The sequence below is a fragment of the Hemitrygon akajei genome, chromosome 28 (genome assembly GCF_048418815.1).
Source record: "Hemitrygon akajei chromosome 28, sHemAka1.3, whole genome shotgun sequence".
In the NCBI taxonomy this organism is placed as follows: domain Eukaryota; kingdom Metazoa; phylum Chordata; class Chondrichthyes; order Myliobatiformes; family Dasyatidae; genus Hemitrygon; species Hemitrygon akajei.
Genome location: NC_133151.1, coordinates 42,556,369 through 42,577,509, shown reverse-complemented (window position 1 = coordinate 42,577,509; position 21,141 = coordinate 42,556,369). Strand labels below are relative to the sequence as shown.

The window sequence follows — 21,141 nt, the reverse complement described above, 5'->3', positions numbered from 1 at the left end:
CCTGGGGTTGTGTTTGTATGGGAGGGAGGAACGGGCTTGTTTTGCTGCTGAGCGTCGTGGGCATGCACCGGAACGGGTGGGCGACACTTGCCACCTTTGGGTGCTGGTTGTTAATGCAACCAACACATTCGATGTGCAGCTGATAATCTGAATCTGGCATGAGACCGATTGCGATGCCAAGCGACCATCTCTTCACTCAGTAGTTCTCTAGCGGTGGGACAGAAGCTGCCCCTGAACCTGCGTGCTTTTCGGCTTTTGGGTCCCCTGCCCAGTTGGGAAAGGGGAGAGAATGTGTCGAGAGGGTGGGCTCGTTGATAATGTGGGCTGCTTTACTGTGGCAGATTCCGTGGAGGGGAGGCTGCTTTCTGCGATGTCCACAACCCTCTGCAGGTACTTTCAGTCGGTTACTGTACAGAGACGTGATGATTCCAGACAGGACAGTGCACTCATAAAAACTAGTGAGGGTCAGATGGGACCACTGTAACCTCCTGAGGAAGCAGAGGAACTGCTGGGCTATCTAGGCCTTGCCGTCCATGTGATTGGACCCAGGGGAGCCTGTAGATCTGCATCAAAAGTTCTCAACCTTCTTGCCCACAGGAGCGTGTGTACTGCCCCCTCCCCACCCGAATGAGCTTCCCCCCCACCCTAATGAGCTTCCCCCCACCCGAATGAGCTTCCCCCCCACCCTAATGAGCTTCCCCCCACCCGAATGAGCTTTCCCCCCACCCTAATGAGCTTTTCCTCCCCACCCGAATGCTTTTCCCCCCACCCGAATGATCTTTCCCTCCCCACTCCCACCAAGTGTAGGAAAGTAGGAAATGGGGTCGAGGGGAACAATAAATCACCTATGATCAAATGCCAGGCTCGATGGGCCAAATGGCCTAATTCTGCTCCTATGTCTCATTGTCGATGCCTCTTATGTCAGGTCGCCCCTCAGCCGCCTCCTCTCCAGTCTCTCCCCATAACTAACCAGCCAACATCACAGTAAATCCCCTCTGCACCCTCCCGGCGCACCACTCCAATACGACCTAACCACAGTTGCAACCTGACACTTCAATTCGACGCCCCAATCTAGAAAGACAAGGCAGGCATAGTCTGTGCTCTCCTGACCATCCTGTCAAGTTGGAACACCATAATACAGAGCAAAATTAGGCCACTCAGCCCAACAATCCACCATGGCTGATTTGTTGTCCCTCTCAACGCCATTCTCCTGCCTTCTCCCCATAACCTGTGACATCCTGACTAATCAAGAACCTGGCAGCCTCTGCTCTACCCCTGTTTCCATCCAAGGGGTCAGTGTGGACATGGTGGAGGATTACAAATACCTGGGGATTCAAATTGACAATAAACTGGTCAAAGACCACTGAGGCTGTCTACAAGAAGGGTCAGAAATATCTCTATTTCCTGAGGAGACTGAGGTCCTTTAACATCTGCGGGACGATGCTGAGGATGTTCTACGAGGCTGTGGTGGCCAGTGCTATCATGTTTGCTGTTGTGTGCTGGGGCAGCAGGCTGAGGGTAGCAGACACCAACAGAATCAACAAACTCATTCGTAAGGCCAGTGATGTTGTGGGGGTGGAACTGGACTCTCTGACGGTGGTGTCTGAAAAGAGGATGCTGTCCATGTTGCATGCCATCTTGGACAATGTCTCCCATCCACTCCATAATGTACTGGTTAGGCACAGGAGTACATTCAGCCAGAGACTCATTCCACCGAGATGTAACACTGAGCGTCATAGGAAGTCATTCCTGACTGTGGCCATCAAACTTTACAACTCCTCCCTCGGAGTGTCAGACACTCTGAGCCAATAGGCTGGTCCTGGACTTATTTCTGCTTGGCATGATTTACTTATTATTAATTAATTAATTATGGTTTTATATTGCTATATTTCTACACGATTCTTGGTTGGCGCGGCTGTAACGAAACGCATTTTCCCTTGGGATCGATAAAGTATGTCTGTCAAGTATACCCAATGACTTGGCCTCCAGAACCATCGCCGGCAATGAATTCACCGTCCTCTGCCCAAGGAGGTTTCTCTGGAAGAGGAGAGCGGTGTGGACTGGACCGGCTCACATCGATGTTTCTGCATGTGGCCGATCCTAATTAGTCTGTGTGCGTGTGTCTGTGTTAACCCCGTGTTTATTCCTCACAGCTGAATAAATTATACAATTGTCATTTGCTGCAAGTCTGTTTGATAGTGTTGATACGCGAGAGACTGCAGACGATGGAATCCGGTAGAGGAACTGAGTGAGTCAAGCAGCTTCTGCCGGTGGGGGGGCTGAAGGAGGCTCACTCAGTGGCCAATCTGTTAGGAACAGGAGTGGAACCCGGAGGGGTCTCTGCTGCTGTGGCCCCTCCACTTCAGGGTTCAACGTGTTGTGTGTTCAGAGATGCTCTTCTGCACACCACCGTTGTAACGTGTGGTTATCTTAGTGACTGTCAGCTTCCTGTCAGCGCGAGCCAGTCTGGCCACTCTCCTCCGCCCTCTTGGATCACTTGCATCACATTTCTTCCCCATTCTGATGTTTGGTCTGAACCACAACTGAACCTCTTGACCGTGTCTGCGTGCTTTTACGCCTCGTGATTTGCTGCCACATGATTGGCTGATGAGACATTTGCATTAACGAGGTGTACGGGTGTACCTGATAAAGTGGGAGCAGACTTTGGCCGTTTGGGCCTACAAGTCGATACCCTGCATCAGGACTGGAAACCACAATGAATCCGCAGCTTTTGCAGACTCTTGCAGAAACCCTGATTACACTTGGAGCATTGTTTTCAGTGCTGAACATCTCATTAAAGGAAGGATGTGGAAGCTTTCGAGAGGGTGCAGAGAATATTAATTATTGCACTGCTCTGCACTACTTTGTGCACTTTATGTAGTCCTGTGCAGGTCTGTAGTCTAGTGCAGTTTTTATGTTGTTTTACGTAGTCTAGTGTGGTGTTGTGTTGTTTCATGTAGCATCAGGGTCTTGGAGGAACGTTGTTTCTTTTTTACTGTGTACTGTACCAGCAGCTTATGGTCAAAATGACAATAAGAGCAACTTGAACTTGATTAGAGCGGGTGCAGAGGAGATTCACCAGGATGCTGCCTGGATTAGAGAGGGTGCAGAGGAGATTCACCAGGATGCTGCCTGGATTAGAGAGGGTGCAGAGGAGATTCACCAGGATGCTGCCTGGATTAGAGAGGGTGCAGAAGAGATACACCAGGATGCCGCCTGGATTAGAGAGGGTGCAGAGGAGATTCACCAGGATGCTGGCTGGATTAGAGAGGGTGCAGAGGAGATTCACCAAGATGCTGCCTGGATTAGAGAGGGTGCAGAGGAGATTCACCAGGATGCTGTCTGGATTAGAGAGGGTGCAGAGGAGATATACCAGGATGCTGCCTGGATTAGAGAGGGTGCAGAGGAGATTCACCAGGATGCTGCCTGGATTAGAGAGGGTGCAGAGGAGATTCACCAGGATGCTGCCTGGATTAGAGAGGGTGCACAGGAGATTCAGCAGGATGCTGTCTGGATTAAATTCCTATCTTCTGAAGATAGGTTTCAGCAAGTGATGTTTTTTCTCTTTGGAGCAAAGGAGGATGAGAGTTGACCTGAAAAATGTGTACAAAATGCTTAAATTGAATGACAGGCAGCAATTTTTTTCCCGGGGCAGAAATGGCTAATACAAGGAGCCATAATTTAAGGTGATGAGAGGAGAGTATGACCATAAGATATAGGAACAGGAGCAGGCCATTTGGCCCATCAAGACTGCTCCACCATTCCAACATGGCTGATTTATTATCCCTCTCAACCCCATTCTTCTGCTTACTCCCAGTAATCTTCAATGCCCTGAGTAATCAGGAACCCATCAACCTCCTCTTTTAATGATTTGGCCTCCACAGCCACCTGTGGGAAGGAATTCCGCAGATTCACCACTACCAGCTAATGAAATCCCTCCTCCTCTCTGTTCGAAATGGACATCCCTCTATTCTGAGGCTATGCCCCCGGTCCTCTCCACTCGCTCTTATCAAGGGGGTTAGGGGTAAGTCCTGTACACAGAGTGGTGGGTGATGGCAGATGCAGGTACATCAGGGGTATTTAAGAGACTCTTCGTCAGGCACATGGAGGATAGAAAACTTGAGGTCTATATAGGAGAGGAGGGTTAGATCACTCAGGGCCACGAACCCCTTGTTGAATTGTATTGGTCCATGGCACAAAGAGGGTTAGATTGATGTGGAATAGGTCAAAAGGTTGGCACGACATTGTGGGCTGAAAGGCCTGTACTGTGCTGAAATGTTCTGTGTTTTAGATTCCACTGTTAGTTGGCCACCTTGGTCCTTGTGCAAGCGCTCTGAATCCAAACAGCTGAGTGTCAGGGTCAGGGGGAGGAGTACATCTTCCTCCAGCCCTCCAACTCGAGAGCGACTGGCAGCGGGCGTCGGGGTGCTCCTGTGCTGCATTAATAACCAACATATGGCACAGCTCTGCCGTGTCCTCATTAGAGCTGCTACCAGGGTCAGCAGGTGTCTTCCCAACTGCTCAGCACTGTTGGTATCTTTAACACCATGCCCCAGATCTCTCCTCCAGGCCGTTCTGCATAGAAGCAGCGTCATTTATAACGGTTGATGTACTGTCACTCTCAGCCCCATCCTTCTGCCTTCTCCCCATAATCTTTGATGCCCTTAGTAATCAAGATTCACCAGATTAACCACCACCTAGCGAAATAAATTCCTCCTCATCTCCGTTCTAAAGAGACATCCTTTTATTCTGTGGCTGTTACCTCTGGTCCTAGACTCCTCCACTATAGGAAGCATCCTCTCTACATCGACTCTATCTGTGCCCTCTGGTCCTAGACTCCCCCACTATAGGAAACATCTTCTCCACATCCACTCTATCTGTGTCATCAGGTCCTAGACTCCCCCACTATAGGAAACATCCCCTCCACATCCACTCTATCTGTGTCCTCTGGTCCTAGACTCCCCCACTATAGGAAACATCCCCTCCACATCCACTCTATCTGTGTCCTCTGGTCCTAGACTCCCCCACTATAGGAAACATCCCCTCCACATCCACTCTATCTGTGTCCTCTGGTCCTAGACTCCCCCACTATAGGAAACATCCCCTCCACATCCACTCTATCTGTGTCCTCTGGTCCTAGACACCCCACTATAGGAAACATCCCCTCCACATCCACTCTATCTGTGTCCTCTGGTCCTAGACTCCCCTACTATAGGAAGCATCCCCTCCACATCCACTCTATCTGTGTCCTCTGGTCCTAGACTCCCCCACTATAGGAAACATCCTCTCCACATCCACTCTATCTGTGTCCTCTGGTCCTAGACTCCCCCACTATAGGAAACATCCTCTCCACATCCACTCTATCTGTGTCCTCTGGTCCTAGACTCTCCACATCAAGCTCCCTCTGGAACAGACTTCCTTCGGGTGTATCTACTGGGTGCAATGTTTTTCGATGCAACGTGGAATTTGTTCAGTCTGATCATCTTTGGAGTGTTTCCTCGGCCCACTGGACGCTCGCTGAACAACCTTCAACAAGTCCGAGGATGCCTGAGGGCAATGACTCCAATAGACAGGGTGGGGCAGCATTCGTACCCTCATCAGCCCGGATATATGAAGCAAGACAGATATTAGAATGGGTGTGGCCACAGAAAGGCCGGAGGGTCAGGCAGCATCTGTGGAGCGAAATCTGAATCAGCTTTACTATCTCTGGCATAGCTCAGGATATCTGTTGTTACATGGCAGTAGCACAATGCAAAATATCATAAAAGTTGTAATTTACAGTCAGAAGTATTTAATTTTCTTTTTATATATATTTAAGAAGTGCAAAAAAAGAGGGTAAAATATAGTGAGGTGGAGTTCATGGGTTCAATGTCCATTCAGAAATCTGATGGCAGAGGGGAAGAAGCTGTTCCTGAATCGTTGAGAGTGTGTCTTCAGGCCCCTGTACCTCCTCCCTGATGGCAGAGGGGAAGAAGCTGTTCCTGAATCGTTGAGTGTGTGTCTTCAGGCCCCTGTACCTCCTCCCTGATGGCAGAGGGGAAGAAGCTGTTCCTGAATCGTTGAGTGTGTGTCTTCAGGCTCCTGTACCTCCTCCCTGATGGCAGAGGGGAAGAAGCTGTTCCTGAATCGTTGAGTGTGTGTCTTCAGGCTCCTGTACCTCCTCCCCGATGGTAGCAATGAGGAGAGGGCTCGTCCTGGGTGATAGGGGTCCTTAGTGATGGGCGCTGCCTGTTGAGGCTTTGTGTTTTGAAGGTGTCCTGGTTGCTGAGAGGCCAGTGCTGTGATGGAGCTGGCTGAGTTTACAACTTACTGCAGTTTATTCTGACCCTGTGGAGCGTCCTTCCCCCCCCACCCCGTACCACGCGGTGATGCAGCCGGTTAGAATGCTCTCCACGGTACATCTGCAGAGGCTTGCGAGTGCCAACTGTTGTGTAGTCAGTGGCCACTCTGTTCGGAACAGGAGCGGAACCCCGAGGGGTCTCTGCTGCTGTGGCCCATCCACTTCAATGTTCAACGTGTTGTGTGTTCAGAGATGCTCTTCTCCACACCACCGTTGTAACGCTGAGTCACTGTCAGCGTGAACCAGTCTGGCCATTCTCCTCTGACCTCTCTCATTAACGAGGTGTTTCCACCACAGAACTGCCCCTCACTGGATGATTTTTATTTTTCACACCATTCTCTGTAAACTCTAGAGACTGTTGTGTGTGAAAATCCCAGGAGATCAGCAGTTTCTGAGATACTCAAACCACCCCATCTGGCACCAACAATCATTCCAGGGTCAAAGTCACTCAGATCACATTTCTTCCCCGTTCTGATGTTCGGTCTGAACAGCAACAGAACCTCCTGACCGTGTCTGCGTGCTCTGATGCATCGAGTTGCTGCCGCGTGATTGGCTGATGAGATATTTGCATTAACGAGCAGGTGTACCTAATGAAGTGACCACTGAGGGTATATATTAGTTTTATTTTATTTACTTGCTCAGTCTCTCTTCTGAACAACGGTTGGTTCTCAGTCTATGTGATTAGTTTTACATTGAAGCGGAATGACAATGAATCTCGGCGTTGATTACATACTTTGACCTGTGAATGTTTAAATTGCGAGGGGTGGTGCTCGGTTTGGATTGTGTCTCTCTGCCCTCCCTGGTCCTACCCCCTCTCTGTTCAGCTCCTCACCCTGTGAATGTTTAAATTGCGAGGGGTGGTGCTCAGTTTGGATTGTGTCTCCCTGGTCTTACCCCCTCTCTGTTCAGCTCCTCACCCTGTGAATGTTTAAATTGCGAGGGGTGGTGCTCGGTTTGGATTGTGTCTCCCTGGTCTTACCCCCTCTCTGTTCAGCTCCTCACCCTGTGAATGTTTAAATTGCGAGGGGTGGTGCTCGGTTTGGATTGTGTCTCTCTGCCCTCCCTGGTCTTACCCCCTCTCTGTTCAGCTTCTCACCCTGTGAATGTTTAAATTGCGAGGGGTGGTGCTCGGTTTGGATTGTGTCTCTCTGCCCTCCCTGGTCTTACCCCCTCTCTGTTCAGCTTCTCACCCTGTGAATGTTTAAATTGCGAGGGGTGGTGCTCGGTTTGGATTGTGTCTCTCTGCCCTCCCTGGTCTTACCCCCTCTCTGTTCAGCTTCTCACCCTGTGAATGTTTAAATTGCGAGGGGTGGTGCTCGGTTTGGATTGTGTCTCTCTGCCCTCCCTGGTCTTACCCCCTCTCTGTTCAGCTCCTCACCCTGTGAATGTTTAAATTGCGAGGGGTGGTGCTCGGTTTGGATTGTGTCTCTCTGCCCTCCCTGGTCTTACCCCCTCTCTGTTATGCTCCTCACCCTGTGAATGTTTAAATTGCGAGGGGTGGTGCTCGGTTTGGATTGTGTCTCTCTGCCCTCCCTGGTCTTACCCCCTCTCTGTTCAGCTCCTCACCCTGTGAATGTTTAAATTGCGAGGGGTGGTGCTCGGTTTGGATTGTGTCTCCCTGGTCTTACCCCCTCTCTGTTCAGCTCCTCACCCTGTGAATGTTTAAATTGTGAGGGGTGGTGCTCGGTTTGGATTGTGTCTGGATTGGGGTGTGTCAGGAATGGACAGGAGGAGGAGTATAGGAAACTGATACAGGACTTTGTGATATGGTGCAACTCAAACTACCTGCGTCTCAATATCACCAAGACCAAGGAGATGGTGGTGGACTTTAGGAGATCTAGGCCCCATATGGAGCCAGTGATCATTAATGGAGAACGTGTGGAGCAGGTTAAGACCTACAAGTATCTGGGAGTACAGTTAGACGAGAAGCTTGACTGGACTGCCAACACAGATGCCTTGTGCAGGAAGGCACAGAGTCGAATGTACTTCCTAAGAAGGTTGGCGTCATTCAATGTCTGTAGTGAGATGCTGAAGATGTTCTATAGGTCAGTTGTGGAGAGCGCCCTCTTCTTTGTGGTGGCGTGTTGGGGAGGAAGCATTAAGAAGAGGGACGCCTCACGTCTTAATAAGCTGGTAAGGAAGGCGGGCTCTGTCGTGGGCAAAGTACTGGAGAGTTTAACATCGGTAGCTGAGCGAAGGGCGCTGAGTAGGCTACGGTCAATTATGGATAACTCTGAACATCCTCTACATAGCACCATCCAGAGACAGAGAAGCAGTTTCAGTGACAGGTTACTATCGATGCAATGCTCCTCAGACAGGATGAAGAGGTCAATACTCCCCAATGCCATTAGGCTTTACAATTCTACCGCCAGGACTTAAGAACTTTTTAAAAGCTATTATTAATGCTTTTTGAGACGGTGATTTAGATGCATATCATATTTTTTTACTGAGTTAAGTATTGTATGTAATTAGTTTTGCTACAACAAGTGTATGGGACATTGGAAAAAAGTTGAATTTCCCCATGGGGATGAATAAAGTATCTATCTATCTATCTATCTATCTATCTATCTGGTCTTACCCCCTCTCTGTTCAGCTTCTCACCCTGTGAATGTTTAAATTGCGAGGGGTGGTGCTCGGTTTGGATTGTGTCTCTCTGCCCTCCCTGGTCTTACCCCCTCTCTGTTCAGCTTCTCACCCTGTGAATGTTTAAATTGCGAGGGGTGGTGCTCGGTTTGGATTGTGTCTCTCTGCCCTCCCTGGTCTTACCCCCTCTCTGTTCAGCTCCTCACCCTGTGAATGTTTAAATTGCGAGGGGTGGTGCTCGGTTTGGATTGTGTCTCCCTGGTCTTACCCCCTCTCTGTTCAGCTCCTCACCCTGTGAATGTTTAAATTGCGAGGGGTGGTGCTCGGTTTGGATTGTGTCTCCCTGGTCTTACCCCCTCTCTGTTCAGCTCCTCACCCTGTGAATGTTTAAATTGCGAGGGGTGGTGCTCGGTTTGGATTGTGTCTCTCTGCCCTCCCTGGTCTTACCCCCTCTCTGTTCAGCTCCTCACCCTGTGAATGTTTAAATTGCGAGGGGTGGTGCTCGGTTTGGATTGTGTCTCTCTGCCCTCCCTGGTCTTACCCCCTCTCTGTTCAGCTCCTCACCCTGTGAATGTTTAAATTGCGAGGGGTGGTGCTCGGTTTGGATTGTGTCTCTCTGCCCTCCCTGGTCTTACCCCCTCTCTGTTCAGCTCCTCACCCTGTGAATGTTTAAATTGCGAGGGGTGGTGCTCGGTTTGGATTGTGTCTCCCTGGTCTTACCCCCTCTCTGTTCAGCTCCTCACCCTGTGAATGTTTAAATTGCGAGGGGTAGTGCTCGGTTTGGATTGTGTCTCTCTGCCCTCCCTGGTCTTACCCCCTCTCTGTTCTGCTTCTCGCCCTGTGAATGTTTAAATAGCGAGGGGTGGTGCTCGGTTTGGATTGTGTCTCCCTGGTCTTACCCCCTCTCTGTTCTGCTTCTCGCCCCGTGAATGTTTAAATTGCGAGGGGTGGTGCTCGGTTTGGATTGTGTCTCCCTGGTCTTACCCCCTCTCTGTTCAGCTCCTCACCCTGTGAATGTTTAAATAGCGAGGGGTGGTGCTCGGTTTGGATTGTGTCTCTCTGCCCTCCCTGGTCTTACCCCCTCTCTGTTCTGCTTCTCGCCCCGTGCAGCCAGACAGTCGAACAGTTGATGCAGGAGACGGGCTGCAGCCTGGAGCATCCGTCCGCCACCAAGTTCCGGAACCACGTCACCGAAGGAGACTGGGAGAAGGTAACGTCAGCTTCCGAGCAAATTCACCCAGGCGCAGACGACTGAACAGTCGGCTCTCCCACTGCGAAGAGTCGCTGGGCTGTTTCCCATTCCATTTTCAACCCAGCTGAGTAATGTGGGGAATTCAGGAAAGCATCGCTTATCAGCTGATGTTTGTCACATACTCCAACACCTCATGCAGAATTTTAACCTGTGCTGAGAGAACCCCTTCAAGGACCCGGGAGTGTGTGATGGGACGGTGTGGAGGGATTTTCACTCTGTTTCTGACCCCAGGAGTGTGTGATGAGACCGTGTGGAGGGAGATACACTCTGTATCTGACCCCGGGAGTGTGTGATGGGACGGTGTGGAGGGATATTCACTCTGTGTCTGACCCCGGGAGTGTGTGATGGGACGGTGTGGAGGGAGCTTCACTCTGTGTCTGACCCCGGGAGTGTGTGGTGGGACGGTGTGGAGGGAGATTCACTCTGTGTCTGACCCCGGGAGTGTGTGAGGGGACGGTGTGGAGGGAGATTCACTCTGTCTGACCCTGGGAGTGTGTGAGGGGACGGTGTGGAGGGAGCTTCACTCTGTCTGACCCTGGGAGTGTGTGAAGGGATGGAGTGAAGGGAGATTCACTCTGTCTGACCCCGGGAGTGTGTGATGGGACGGTGTGGAGGGAGGGTCACTCTGTGTCTGACCCCGGGAGTGTGTGATGGGACGGGGTGGAGGGAGCTTCACTCTGTGTCTGACCCCGGGAGTGTGTGATGGGACGGTGTGGAGGGAGCTTCACTCTGTGTCTGACCCCGGGAGTGTGTGATGGGACGGTGTGGAGGGAGCTTCACTCTGTGTCTGACCCCGGGAGTGCGTGATGGGACGGTGTGAAGGGAGATTCACTCTGTCTGACCCCGGGAGTGTGTGATGGGACGGTGTGGAGGGAGATTCACTCTGTCTGACCCTGGGAGTGTGTGAGGGGACGGTGTGGAGGGAGCTTCACTCTGTCTGACCCTGGGAGTGTGTGATGGGACGGTGTGGAGGGAGATTCACTCTGTGTCTGACCCAGGGAGTGTGTGAAGGGATGGAGTGAAGGGAGATTCACTCTGTAACTGTGCTGCCCTGCCCCTGGCATTGGCTAGTGTGTTCACTGAGCGGATCCAACAGGAACTGATTCACTCCGAGTGCACAGACTTTCCATCTGCTACCTCTTCTGTCGCTGCAACTTGTTGGAGAGTGGCCCAGCCTAGTTAGCAGACAATATGGCAAACAGGATTCTCTGAGACGGAGGAGCACTGACTGATTGGTCCAGGACAATAATGTTCAGTTCAGTCCTGTCGCGACTCCAGGGGGTAAATGACTGTCCCTCATTTCCTGGCTCCGATTCAGCTGTCAGATGTTTAACTGCAGGGAATGCCATTAGCCTCCGGTGGGTGTGGTAATGTTGGTATGGGCACTCTGTGGGCCGTTGGATTCTGACCTTTTGAAAGGTTCCTGCAGAATTCAGGAAAATGGCACCAAACGTGTTGCTTTCCAGTTCTGTTATTAAGAGCTAATGGAACAAGGGAAAGTCGAACAGACATCGATTGAGGTCTACTAAGTGAGGAGAACCGTGATATTAAGAAAATGGCACTGCTGTGTTGAAGTATTTTATGAGAAAAATTCCATACAGATTTGTAGATAAGAGTTAACCAATAAGAAAGCAGGTATTCAAATAATGCAGTCCTAAGTTAACCAATGAGAAAACAGCTGTTCTACCTTAACCAGCGCGAAGGCGGTTATTCAAATAATGCAGAACAGAGGCCTCCAGAGCTTTCTATAATTGTTAAACTGCAAAAAGAAACAGTCAAATCTAAGAATTAAACATGGACCCAGCAGCTGCTGCTTGGTAGCGGGTTTATTTTCCGCCTGGGCCCTGAGCGCTGACTGCAGTCTTGTCTTCCCTCTAGGCCGAAGCTGACCTCACAGAGCTCAAGTCCTTGGTACACTTGCCCCAGGCTATTGTGGTAAGTACCACCGAGTGTGCCTGGGTAAACACTGCGCGGCAGGCAGCACTCCGCACCCCTGCGTCAGCTCGGTTGTAGTCGGTAACCCGGCGGAGGAGAGTGCGTCGCATGCAGCCTGGCGCTGGCTGAGGGGGGGAGTTTTCCTTGTGCGAGGTTCTCATCTCTTGTGGTGGCGTAGCCCATGCCATTCGTCCCTACACCCTCTGGTTCAGCACCTCCTCCATACCCACCGAGTACGGGTGTATGTGGATGTAGTACTCGGCTGGTCTCTTCCCACCCTAACTGGTTCATCAGACCCTTACCTCTCTCTTATCTGGTTCCACGTCACCTTACTTATCCGTTCCAAGCCCTTGCAGTCTCTTATATCCTATTACTACCTTCTGGCCATCCACCCTCTTTTTTTTAATCTGTTTCCAGCTATCACCCTCCGACTCCTCTCTCCACCTCTCCATTGTCACCTCCCCCTCCTTCCACCTCGCTCTATGCTTTGTTTTTTACTCTTCCCCCTGGCTCTGCCTGTTGCCCACCCTCCACCCCTCCCCTTCCCCATCCGTCTTCTGACCTGCATCCGTCGCCTGCCTTGTCTCCTCTCCTCCTCCTCACCTCTTCCTACTGGCTACCTCCCTGCCCTGTTGCAGGGTCCCGACCTGGTTCGTCCACCCCCACCCCCCCCCCCCCAGGATTCTGGCGCCTGCAGTCCCCTGTCTGTCTCCCCGCCCCTCCCGGCACCCTGTAACCCTGGTGCTTTCCGCACAGCGCATGAAGTTCCTGCTGCTGGAGCAGAAGTACCTGGAGTTCCTGGACGACGGCAAGGTGCTGGAAGCCTTGCAGGTGCTGCGCTTCGAGCTGACGCCCCTGAAGTACAACACGGAACGGATACACGCTCTGAGCGGGTGAGTCAGGGCTTGCGGGAGCTCGCCCGAGCAAACTCGGGTTTAATTCACGTGTAAACGAAACAACTTTCCTCTGGGGTCACAGTGTGAAACACAGTACCGACAGAGACCCACAGCTCACGTTTGGTGGATTCTGGTTAACTGGGACACGACCGGACCAGTACGCTTTGGCCCAATTAAGCGGCCAAGTTTCATGGAAGCGGTTAAAAAGGTGTGTGTGTAAAAAGACAAACTGAGTAACAAATTATGTACCTAAATGAAATTGAGAGCAAATTAGAACTCTGTCAATAGTACTACAGTACTGTAAAACTGTGCACTAGTTATCGACAGAGGAATTCACCCAGTGTACACTGCCGTTTGTTTCCTTTGACTGTAAATGAACAAAGTCAGTGCAGATAATGGACTGCCTTCTTGAAGACTGCATCCTCCAAGTCTTCATTTTCATTGTAACATTCAAGATGATCGCCGATACCTCCATGTTCTCCATAGTTCCAAACTTGTTGAAGTAGTGAAATAGTTTCGTTTTGTTCCCAGCAGTTTCTGGCATCTCCAAGACTGAATGCTTGAAAACAGCAAAACAGTTCGGAATTGTCTTACTGCTTATTTCTCGACAAAAATCATTAACAGAAAAACACACACAACTGACACTGTTTAAAAACTGTTTGCGTGGTGTAGTGACTCATAGCTGCACAAGCGCATGTGACTGAAGCTAGTTAGAAGCTATTTGGCAGCAGTCCCCTGTCCCAAGATAGTGGCTTAGTATCCCAGATAAACAAATGAATCCAGTCTATTTTCTCGATTAGTTTTTGTTCTTTAAGGCTTGTCTCGAATAAGCGGCTGCCCCAATTAGCCGATGGCCCGATCCAGTGTATTTATAATAGCACGTGCAGTCGTAGCATTAGCCCAAGTCCCTGAGTGGCATGGCCTTAGATTGTCGGTGTGTGGGATGTTGTCCTGGAACCATGTTTCTGTAAGAACCGGCAGCAGCAGTTCCGCATCTCACTCTGGGTCAGCTGCGGATCCAGCTTGTCTCCCTTGGACCAAACCCTGGAGAGCTAACCAGCAACCCGGCGCGCCCACCGCCCCTCTGCTCTCCGGGTGGCTGGGATAGCCACGCGCAGCCTGAGGGCCAGTTCCGTGATACAGCCAAGGCCAGGCAGCTACCTGCTGAATGGCACTGTAATACCGATATCAAACTGGGTCTTACAATCACAAGAAAGACAATCCAGACACACGATTGTGCCATTTGTTGGACCTGGAGAGGCGGCCGTGACCAAGCGGGCCGCCTTCTAACTGGAAGCCTCCCCTTGCACCTCACTGGGTTACAGCGGACAGTCTGCAGCAGGTCGAGTGGCGTCTGTCTCAGGCCTGATGGAGGGTTTCAACTCGCAACGTCAGCAGTTCCTTGTGCTGCTTGGCCCCTGTCTTCCTCCAGTAGACTCTTTGCCCCACGTATCAGCAACTGTCCCCCCTCACATGGTTGTGACCACCAGCAGTGCCATTATTCTATATTGTTACGTGCCCCGTAACTGGGTGTCTGACCAGCAGAGAAAGAAGAATCCGTTGGAGTCTGGTGGTACCAAACTAAAGGTGTTTATTAGTAAACTACACAATACAATATCAAAAATGCAAATATACATATAAAACAAGTTAGCAGTAATAAACCTAAAAGTGTAGGAATAATAATAATCAATAATAAACAAGCTCTATCGATGTCTAGGGGTCAATGAATTGTCATAGAAAAGTATAGAGTTCAGTTCATAAATGCTGATGTAGTTATGGTTGTTGTATTGAAATCGTTGGAGAGAGAGAGAGAGAGCGAGATGTAACAGCAACAGCTGCGGCAGGCAAACCTTTTGTGGCTTTCTTAATCCGTTGTGTCGTTGTGGTCATTCAGTTATGACCCCTCTGGTCTTCAGCTAGACTGTTCTTCTGTGGTGGACTCGTCACTCTGGCAGGAGTGGACACACACACAAGTCCCCACCGGCCCAGCTGTAACACTGTGAGTTTTACTGACCGATCTCCTGGTTCGGTCTCCGAAGCCCCCACCTTTCTGTGGGTTCCCAACACTCAGTCAGTGTCCACTGGTGTGTCTGAAAGGTGTCTCTCCAGACCTGTCTTTTATCCCCACTCACGGGGTCTCAGCTATCCATCAACTCTGAATGACCGTGTCCATCAAATCAGGCCATTCCTGCTATCTCCTGAGGAATGTTAACGAGCAAAGTACAGTCCTTGTAGTGGAAGGTAAATAATCCAGGAAGAGTCATAATACAGTAAATCAACAGTCTCTCTCCCCCTCTTATCTGTAGCAGATGTCCTTGCCTGGGCTTTATCTCTCTCTCATGAGCAGCATAACAACAGCAATAGTTCGTGGTTCTCAGGAGGGGGGTTGGGAATGGTTAACTCTGCACCCCATTGTCCATCAGGTCCGTTCATCACTCAACAATATGTACCCAGGATCCAAAGAGTTCAGCCTCCAAGTATCTTTAATAATGGGCTCAAATGTCTTCCCTACCACTGTCAGGCTAACTGCACAACAATTTCCTGTCTTTTGCCTCCCTCCTTTCTTGAAGAGAGGAGTGAAATTTGCAATTTTCCAGTCCTCTGGAACCATTCCAGAATCTAGTGATTCTTGAAAGATCGTTACTAATGCCGGCACAATCTCTTCAGCCATCTCTTTCAGAACCCTGGGGTGTGCACCATCTGGTCCAGGTGACTTACCCACCTTGAAATTTTTCAGCTTCCCAAGCACCTTCTCCTTAGTAACAGCAATTTCACTCACTCCTGCCCTGACACTAACACCTCTGGCATACTGCTAGCATCTTCCACAATAAAGACTGACGCTATATATCTGTTCCATTTCTTTGTCCCCCCTTGCTACCACTCCAGTGTCATTTTCCTGCTGTCTGATGTCCATTCTTGCCTTTCATTTATATATTTGAACAAAACTATTGGTATCCTCTTTAATATTATTGGCTAGTTAAACTTCCCTCTTTTTGTGGCTGTTGTAGTTGCCTTTTGTTGGCTTTTAAAAGCCCCCCAGTCCTCTACCTTCCTGATTTTTGCTATATTATATTGCTTTTTTGCTGTATTTCTTATCAGTCATGGTTGCTTCATACTTTTGTAACCCTCAGGCTCAGCCAGCACATGTTCGTCTAGGAGAAGACAACTCCTGGCCCAGCCAAACTGAGAAATCTCGTTTGTGTGGATGCTGCATGATGTGTTGCCCGGTTACAAATCCACACCGCAAAATATCAGACAGTACACCATATGCAATTAAATAATTGAACTTTATAAATCTTAATCTGAATATAGGGTTAGTAAAAGAAAAAAAAGAAAAATGGGCCCATTTTAAGGAAAATGTCAAAAGTGCACATTGGAGCTCTCTGATACGGCCATTTGTCAACCATCGACCTCCAAGCATTGCTGACCTTTGGACTCTCACTCCCAGTCCACTCCGTCCGCTGTCTCCACACACATCTTCCTCCTTCTTCCCTCACCGACAAGACTGCAGAAATCTCTCTTCCAGACCCACAAGAAAGAACAACATGCCTCTCATTGGATAGTCCGGCATTCCATAGCCCTGTTATCTCTAGTCATAACCTAAACACTGCTGCTGTAGAGAAACCATTACATTAGCAGTGAAACCTTACAGTGTGTTACACTTTCTTTAGAATACTAATTCAACTTTGAGAGGTATCTAACCTGTGCTTTCTGAATTGCTGCCGGAAACTCCAGCCACTGCTGCTCTGCCATCATCCCTGCTGGTGTTCCCTTCCAATCAACTTTGGCCAGCTCCTCTCTCACACCTCTGTAATTCCCTATACTCCACTGTAATGTTGATTCATGTAACTTTAACTTCTCCCTCTCTCTCCCTCTCTCTCAAATTGCAGGGTGAATTCTAAAATTATGATTACTTTAATCTCCCTAATGAAATCTGTGTAGCGATGTGCTACACACAGCGCTGAAATAACGACACGCAGTCGGTAAGTCGTTTCGAGACTAGTTTATTCAAACTTCGCGGCGCTGGCATTTAATCCCTAGCGCCCGCCCTCTCCGGGCGGAAATGACATCAGAGGTGCATTACCAAAGTTTCCCCCCCCCCCCCGCGCGCTAGCTATTTGTGAGCCGGTTCGCCTGCACAGAAAGTGGGTCGCCACATAACACCCCCCCCCCCAGAACCAGCGATACACCCCCCAATGTCCACAGTCTGGATCAGCCTCTGTTTGGGAGGTCTGCCTCTGTGCCACAGTGCCTGAACCTCGACCGGCTGCGCCAAGCCCACATGGGCTGGTTTGAGTTGGTCCACCATGAAAACCTCCTCTTTCCCCCCAATGTCCAGAACGTACGTGGACCCGTTGTTGTTGATCACCTTGAATGGCCCCTCGTACGGCCGCTGTAGCGGTGCCCGGTGTCCGCCCCTTCGTACAAACACAAAGTTACAGTTCTGCAGGTCTTTGGGTACATGGGTCGGGGTCTGTCCGTGCTGTGAAGTCGGTACGGGGGCCAGGTTGCTGAGCCTCTCGCGTAGTCTGTCCAGGACTGCTGCGGATTCTTCCTCTTGCCCCCTTGGGGGCTGGTATGAACTCTCCTGGTGGAGAGGTGTTGCCCCGTCTTTGGTAATCCTGTGGCCCAGGAAGTCGATGGTATCGAGACCGAACTGGCATTTAGCCGGGTTGATCGTGAGGCCGAAATCACTCAGGCGGGAGTAGAGCTGGCGGAGGTGGGACAGATGCTCCTGGCGACTACTGCTGGCTAAAAGGATGTCGTCCAAATAGATGAACGCAAAGTCCAGGTCGTGTCCCACCACATCCATTATCCGCTGGAACGTCTGTGTAGCATTCTTCAGGCCGAACGGCATTCGGAGGAACTCGAACAGGCCGAACGGGGTGATGAGTGCCATTTTGGGGATGTCTTCAGGGTGCACCGGGATTTGATGGTATCCCCGGACGAGGTCTACTTTGGAAAAGATTCTTGCCCCGTGCAGGTTTGCTGCAAAGTCCTGTATGTGCGGAACGGGGTAGCGGTCTGGAGTTGTAGCCTCGTTCAGTCTGCGGTAGTCGATGCATGGTCTCCAACCCCCGGCTGCTTTGGGCACCATGTGCAGGGGGGAGGCCCATGGGCTGTCGGACCTCCGTACGATCCCCAATTCCTCCATCCTCTTGAACTCCTCCTTCGCCACGCTCTTCCTCTTGGCTTTCCACAGCACGTCTGCCCAGGCCGCCACCTTCCGGGTGTTGCTGAAATCTGCGTCGGCCAGCAGCAGATGTATGTCCTCGAGCAGTTGCTCTAGGAACGCTTGCTCGAACATGAGGCAGGGCTTGTGTCCGTCAGCCAGGGCCAGCATCTCGTTCATCAATGCTGACGGCAGTCTGTCTCCCAAACCGTCCAGGTGAAGCAGGCGGGCACCCCGCTCACGCCGTGAGAGGCCAAAGGTCCCAATGAGCAGAGCTTTGAATGCTTCATATTTGCCTTCTTCCGGGGGTGACTGTATGAAATCCTCAACCTGGGCGGCCGTCTCCTGGTCAAGAGCGCTCACCACGTGATAGTAACGTGTGGAATCAGAGGATATCTGCCGAATCTGGAACTGGGCTTCTGCTTGGCTAAACCACACGCGTGGTCGCAGCGTCCAGAAAGACGGCAGTTTTAGCGAAACTGCGTGAACAGATGAAGAGTCGGTCATCTTTGGTCCAAATCCCGTTTGGACCGTCGGGGTCACCAATGTAGCGATGTGCTACACACAGCGCTGAAATAATGACACGCAGTCGGTAAGTCGTTTCGAGACTAGTTTATTCAAACTTCGCGGCGCTGGCATTTAATCCCTAGCGCCTGCCCTCTCTGGGTGGAAATGACGTCAGAGGTGCATTACCAAAGTCTCCCCCCGCGCACTGGCTATTTGTGAGCCGGTTCGCCTGCGCAGAAAGTGGGTCGTCACATCTGGTTCATTTCACAACACCCAATCCAGAATAGCTGATCCCCTGGTGGGCTTAACCACAATGCACTCTAAAAAGCTATTTTGTAGGCATTTTACAAATGCCCTCTCTTGGGATCCAGCACCAACCTGATTGTCCCAATCTACCGAAATCCCTCACAACGATCGGAACATTGATCTATTGATAGGTGTTTCCTGTCTCCCATCGTAATCTGTGGCCCACATCCCGGCTACTGTTCACAGGCCTGTATATAACTCCCATCAGGATCTTTCTGAACTCTACCCACAGGGATTCTACATCTTCTGATCCTATGCCACCTCTTTCTAAGGATTTGATTTCATTTTATTTAACCAACAGAGCCCCTGTCCATAAGACATAGGAGCACAATAAGGCCATTCAGCCCATCGAGTCTGCTCTGTCATTCCATCGTGGCTGATCCTGGATCCCATTCAACCCACACACCTGCCGTCCTGCCATGTCTTTTGATGCCCTGACCAATCAGGAAACGATCAACTTCCGCCTTCAATACACCCACCGACTTGGCCTCCATCGTAGTCTGAGACAGAGCATTTCACAGATTCACTACTTTCTGGCTAAAAAAAATGCCTCCTTACCTATGTTCTAAAAGGACACTGCTCAATTCGCTCAATTTTGAGGCTGTGTGTGCCCTCTAGTTCTGGATACCCCCACCATAGGAAACATCCTCTCCACATCCACCCTAACTAGTCCTTTCAACATTTGGTAGTGTTCAATGCGATCCCCCTGCATTTTTCTAAATCCCAGTGACTACAGGCCCAAAGCTTCCAAACATGCCTGGTATGTTAACCCATTCATTCCCAGAATCATCCTTGTGAACCTCCTCTGGACTCTCTCCAAAGACAGCTTATCCTTTCTGAGATGCGGGGGCCAGAGCCGTTGACTGTATTCCAAATGCAGCCCGAATCGTGTCTTGTAAAGGCTCAGCATTATCTCCTTGTTTTTGTATTCTATTCCTCTTGAAATAAATGCCAACGTTGCATTTGCCTTCTTTACCACAGACTCAACCTGTAAATTGACCTTCTGGGAGCCTTGCACGGGGTCTCCTAAGTCCCTCTGCACCTCTGATGTTTGAAACGTCTCCCCATTTAGATAACAGTCCACACTATTGTTCCTTTTACCAAAATGTATTCTCATTTTCCCATCACTGTATTCCATCTGCCTCTTTTTTGCCCAGTCTTCCAATTTGTCTGTCTTGCTGCAATCGCATTGCTTCATCACCACTACCCACCCCTCCGCCTATCTCCTTATCATCCGCAAACTTTGTCACAAATCCATCAATTCCATTATCTAAATCACTGACAAACAATATGAAACGTGGCAGTCCAGATACTGACCCCTGATGAACACCACCAATCACCAGCAGCCAACCAGTAAAGCACCCCCACCCCCCATTCCCACTCGCTGTCTCCTGTCTCTCGGCCATCCCTCTATCCACGTCAGTAAAGCACCCCCACCCCCCATTCCCACTCGCTGTCTCCTGTCTCTCGGCCATCCCTCTATCCACGTCAGTAAAGCCCCCCCCACCCCCCATTCCCACTCGCTGTCTCCTGTCTCTCGGCCATCCCTCTATCCACGTCAGTAAAGCCCCCTCCACCCCTAATTCCCACTCGCTGTCTCCTGCCTCTCGGCCATCCCTCTATCCACGCCAGTAAAGCACCCCCCACCCCTCATTCCCACTCGCTGTCTCCTGCCTCTCGGCCATCCCTCTATCCACGTCAGTAAAGCCCCCCCCACCCCCCATTCCCACTCGCTGTCTCCTGTCTCTCGGCCATCCCTCTATCCACGTCAGTAAAGCCCCCTCCACCCCTAATTCCCACTCGCTGTCTCCTGCCTCTCGGCCATCCCTCTATCCACGCCAGTAAAGCACCCCCCACCCCTCATTCCCACTCGCTGTCTCCTGCCTCTCGGCCATCCCTCTATCCACGCCAGTAAAGCACCCCCACCCCCCCTTCCCACTCGCTGCCTCCTGCCTCTCGGCCATCCCTCTATCCACGTCAGTAAAGCCCCCCCATTCCCACTCACTGCCTCCTGCCTCTCGGCCATCCCTCTGTCCACATCAGTAAAGCAACCCCACCCCCCCATTCCCACTCACTGTCTCCTGCCTCTCGGCCATCCCTCTATCCACGTCAGTAAAGCCCCCCCCACCCCCCCCATTCCCACTTACTG

General features: G+C 50.7%; 1 protein-coding gene across 4 annotated transcripts in view; it reads left to right on the top strand.

The window, feature by feature from the left end:
- LOC140717873 (WD repeat-containing protein 26-like) overlaps nt 1-21,141 on the top strand; it is a 251,924-nt gene that overhangs the window by 122,782 nt on the left and 108,001 nt on the right. For all 4 annotated transcript variants that reach the window (XM_073031596.1, XM_073031598.1, XM_073031594.1 and 1 more), the window contains exons 2-4: nt 10,034-10,133; nt 12,054-12,110; nt 12,867-13,003. In XM_073031596.1, coding sequence (XP_072887697.1) covers nt 10,034-10,133; nt 12,054-12,110; nt 12,867-13,003 — 294 coding nt within the window. The remainder of the gene's footprint in view (nt 1-10,033; nt 10,134-12,053; nt 12,111-12,866; nt 13,004-21,141) is intronic.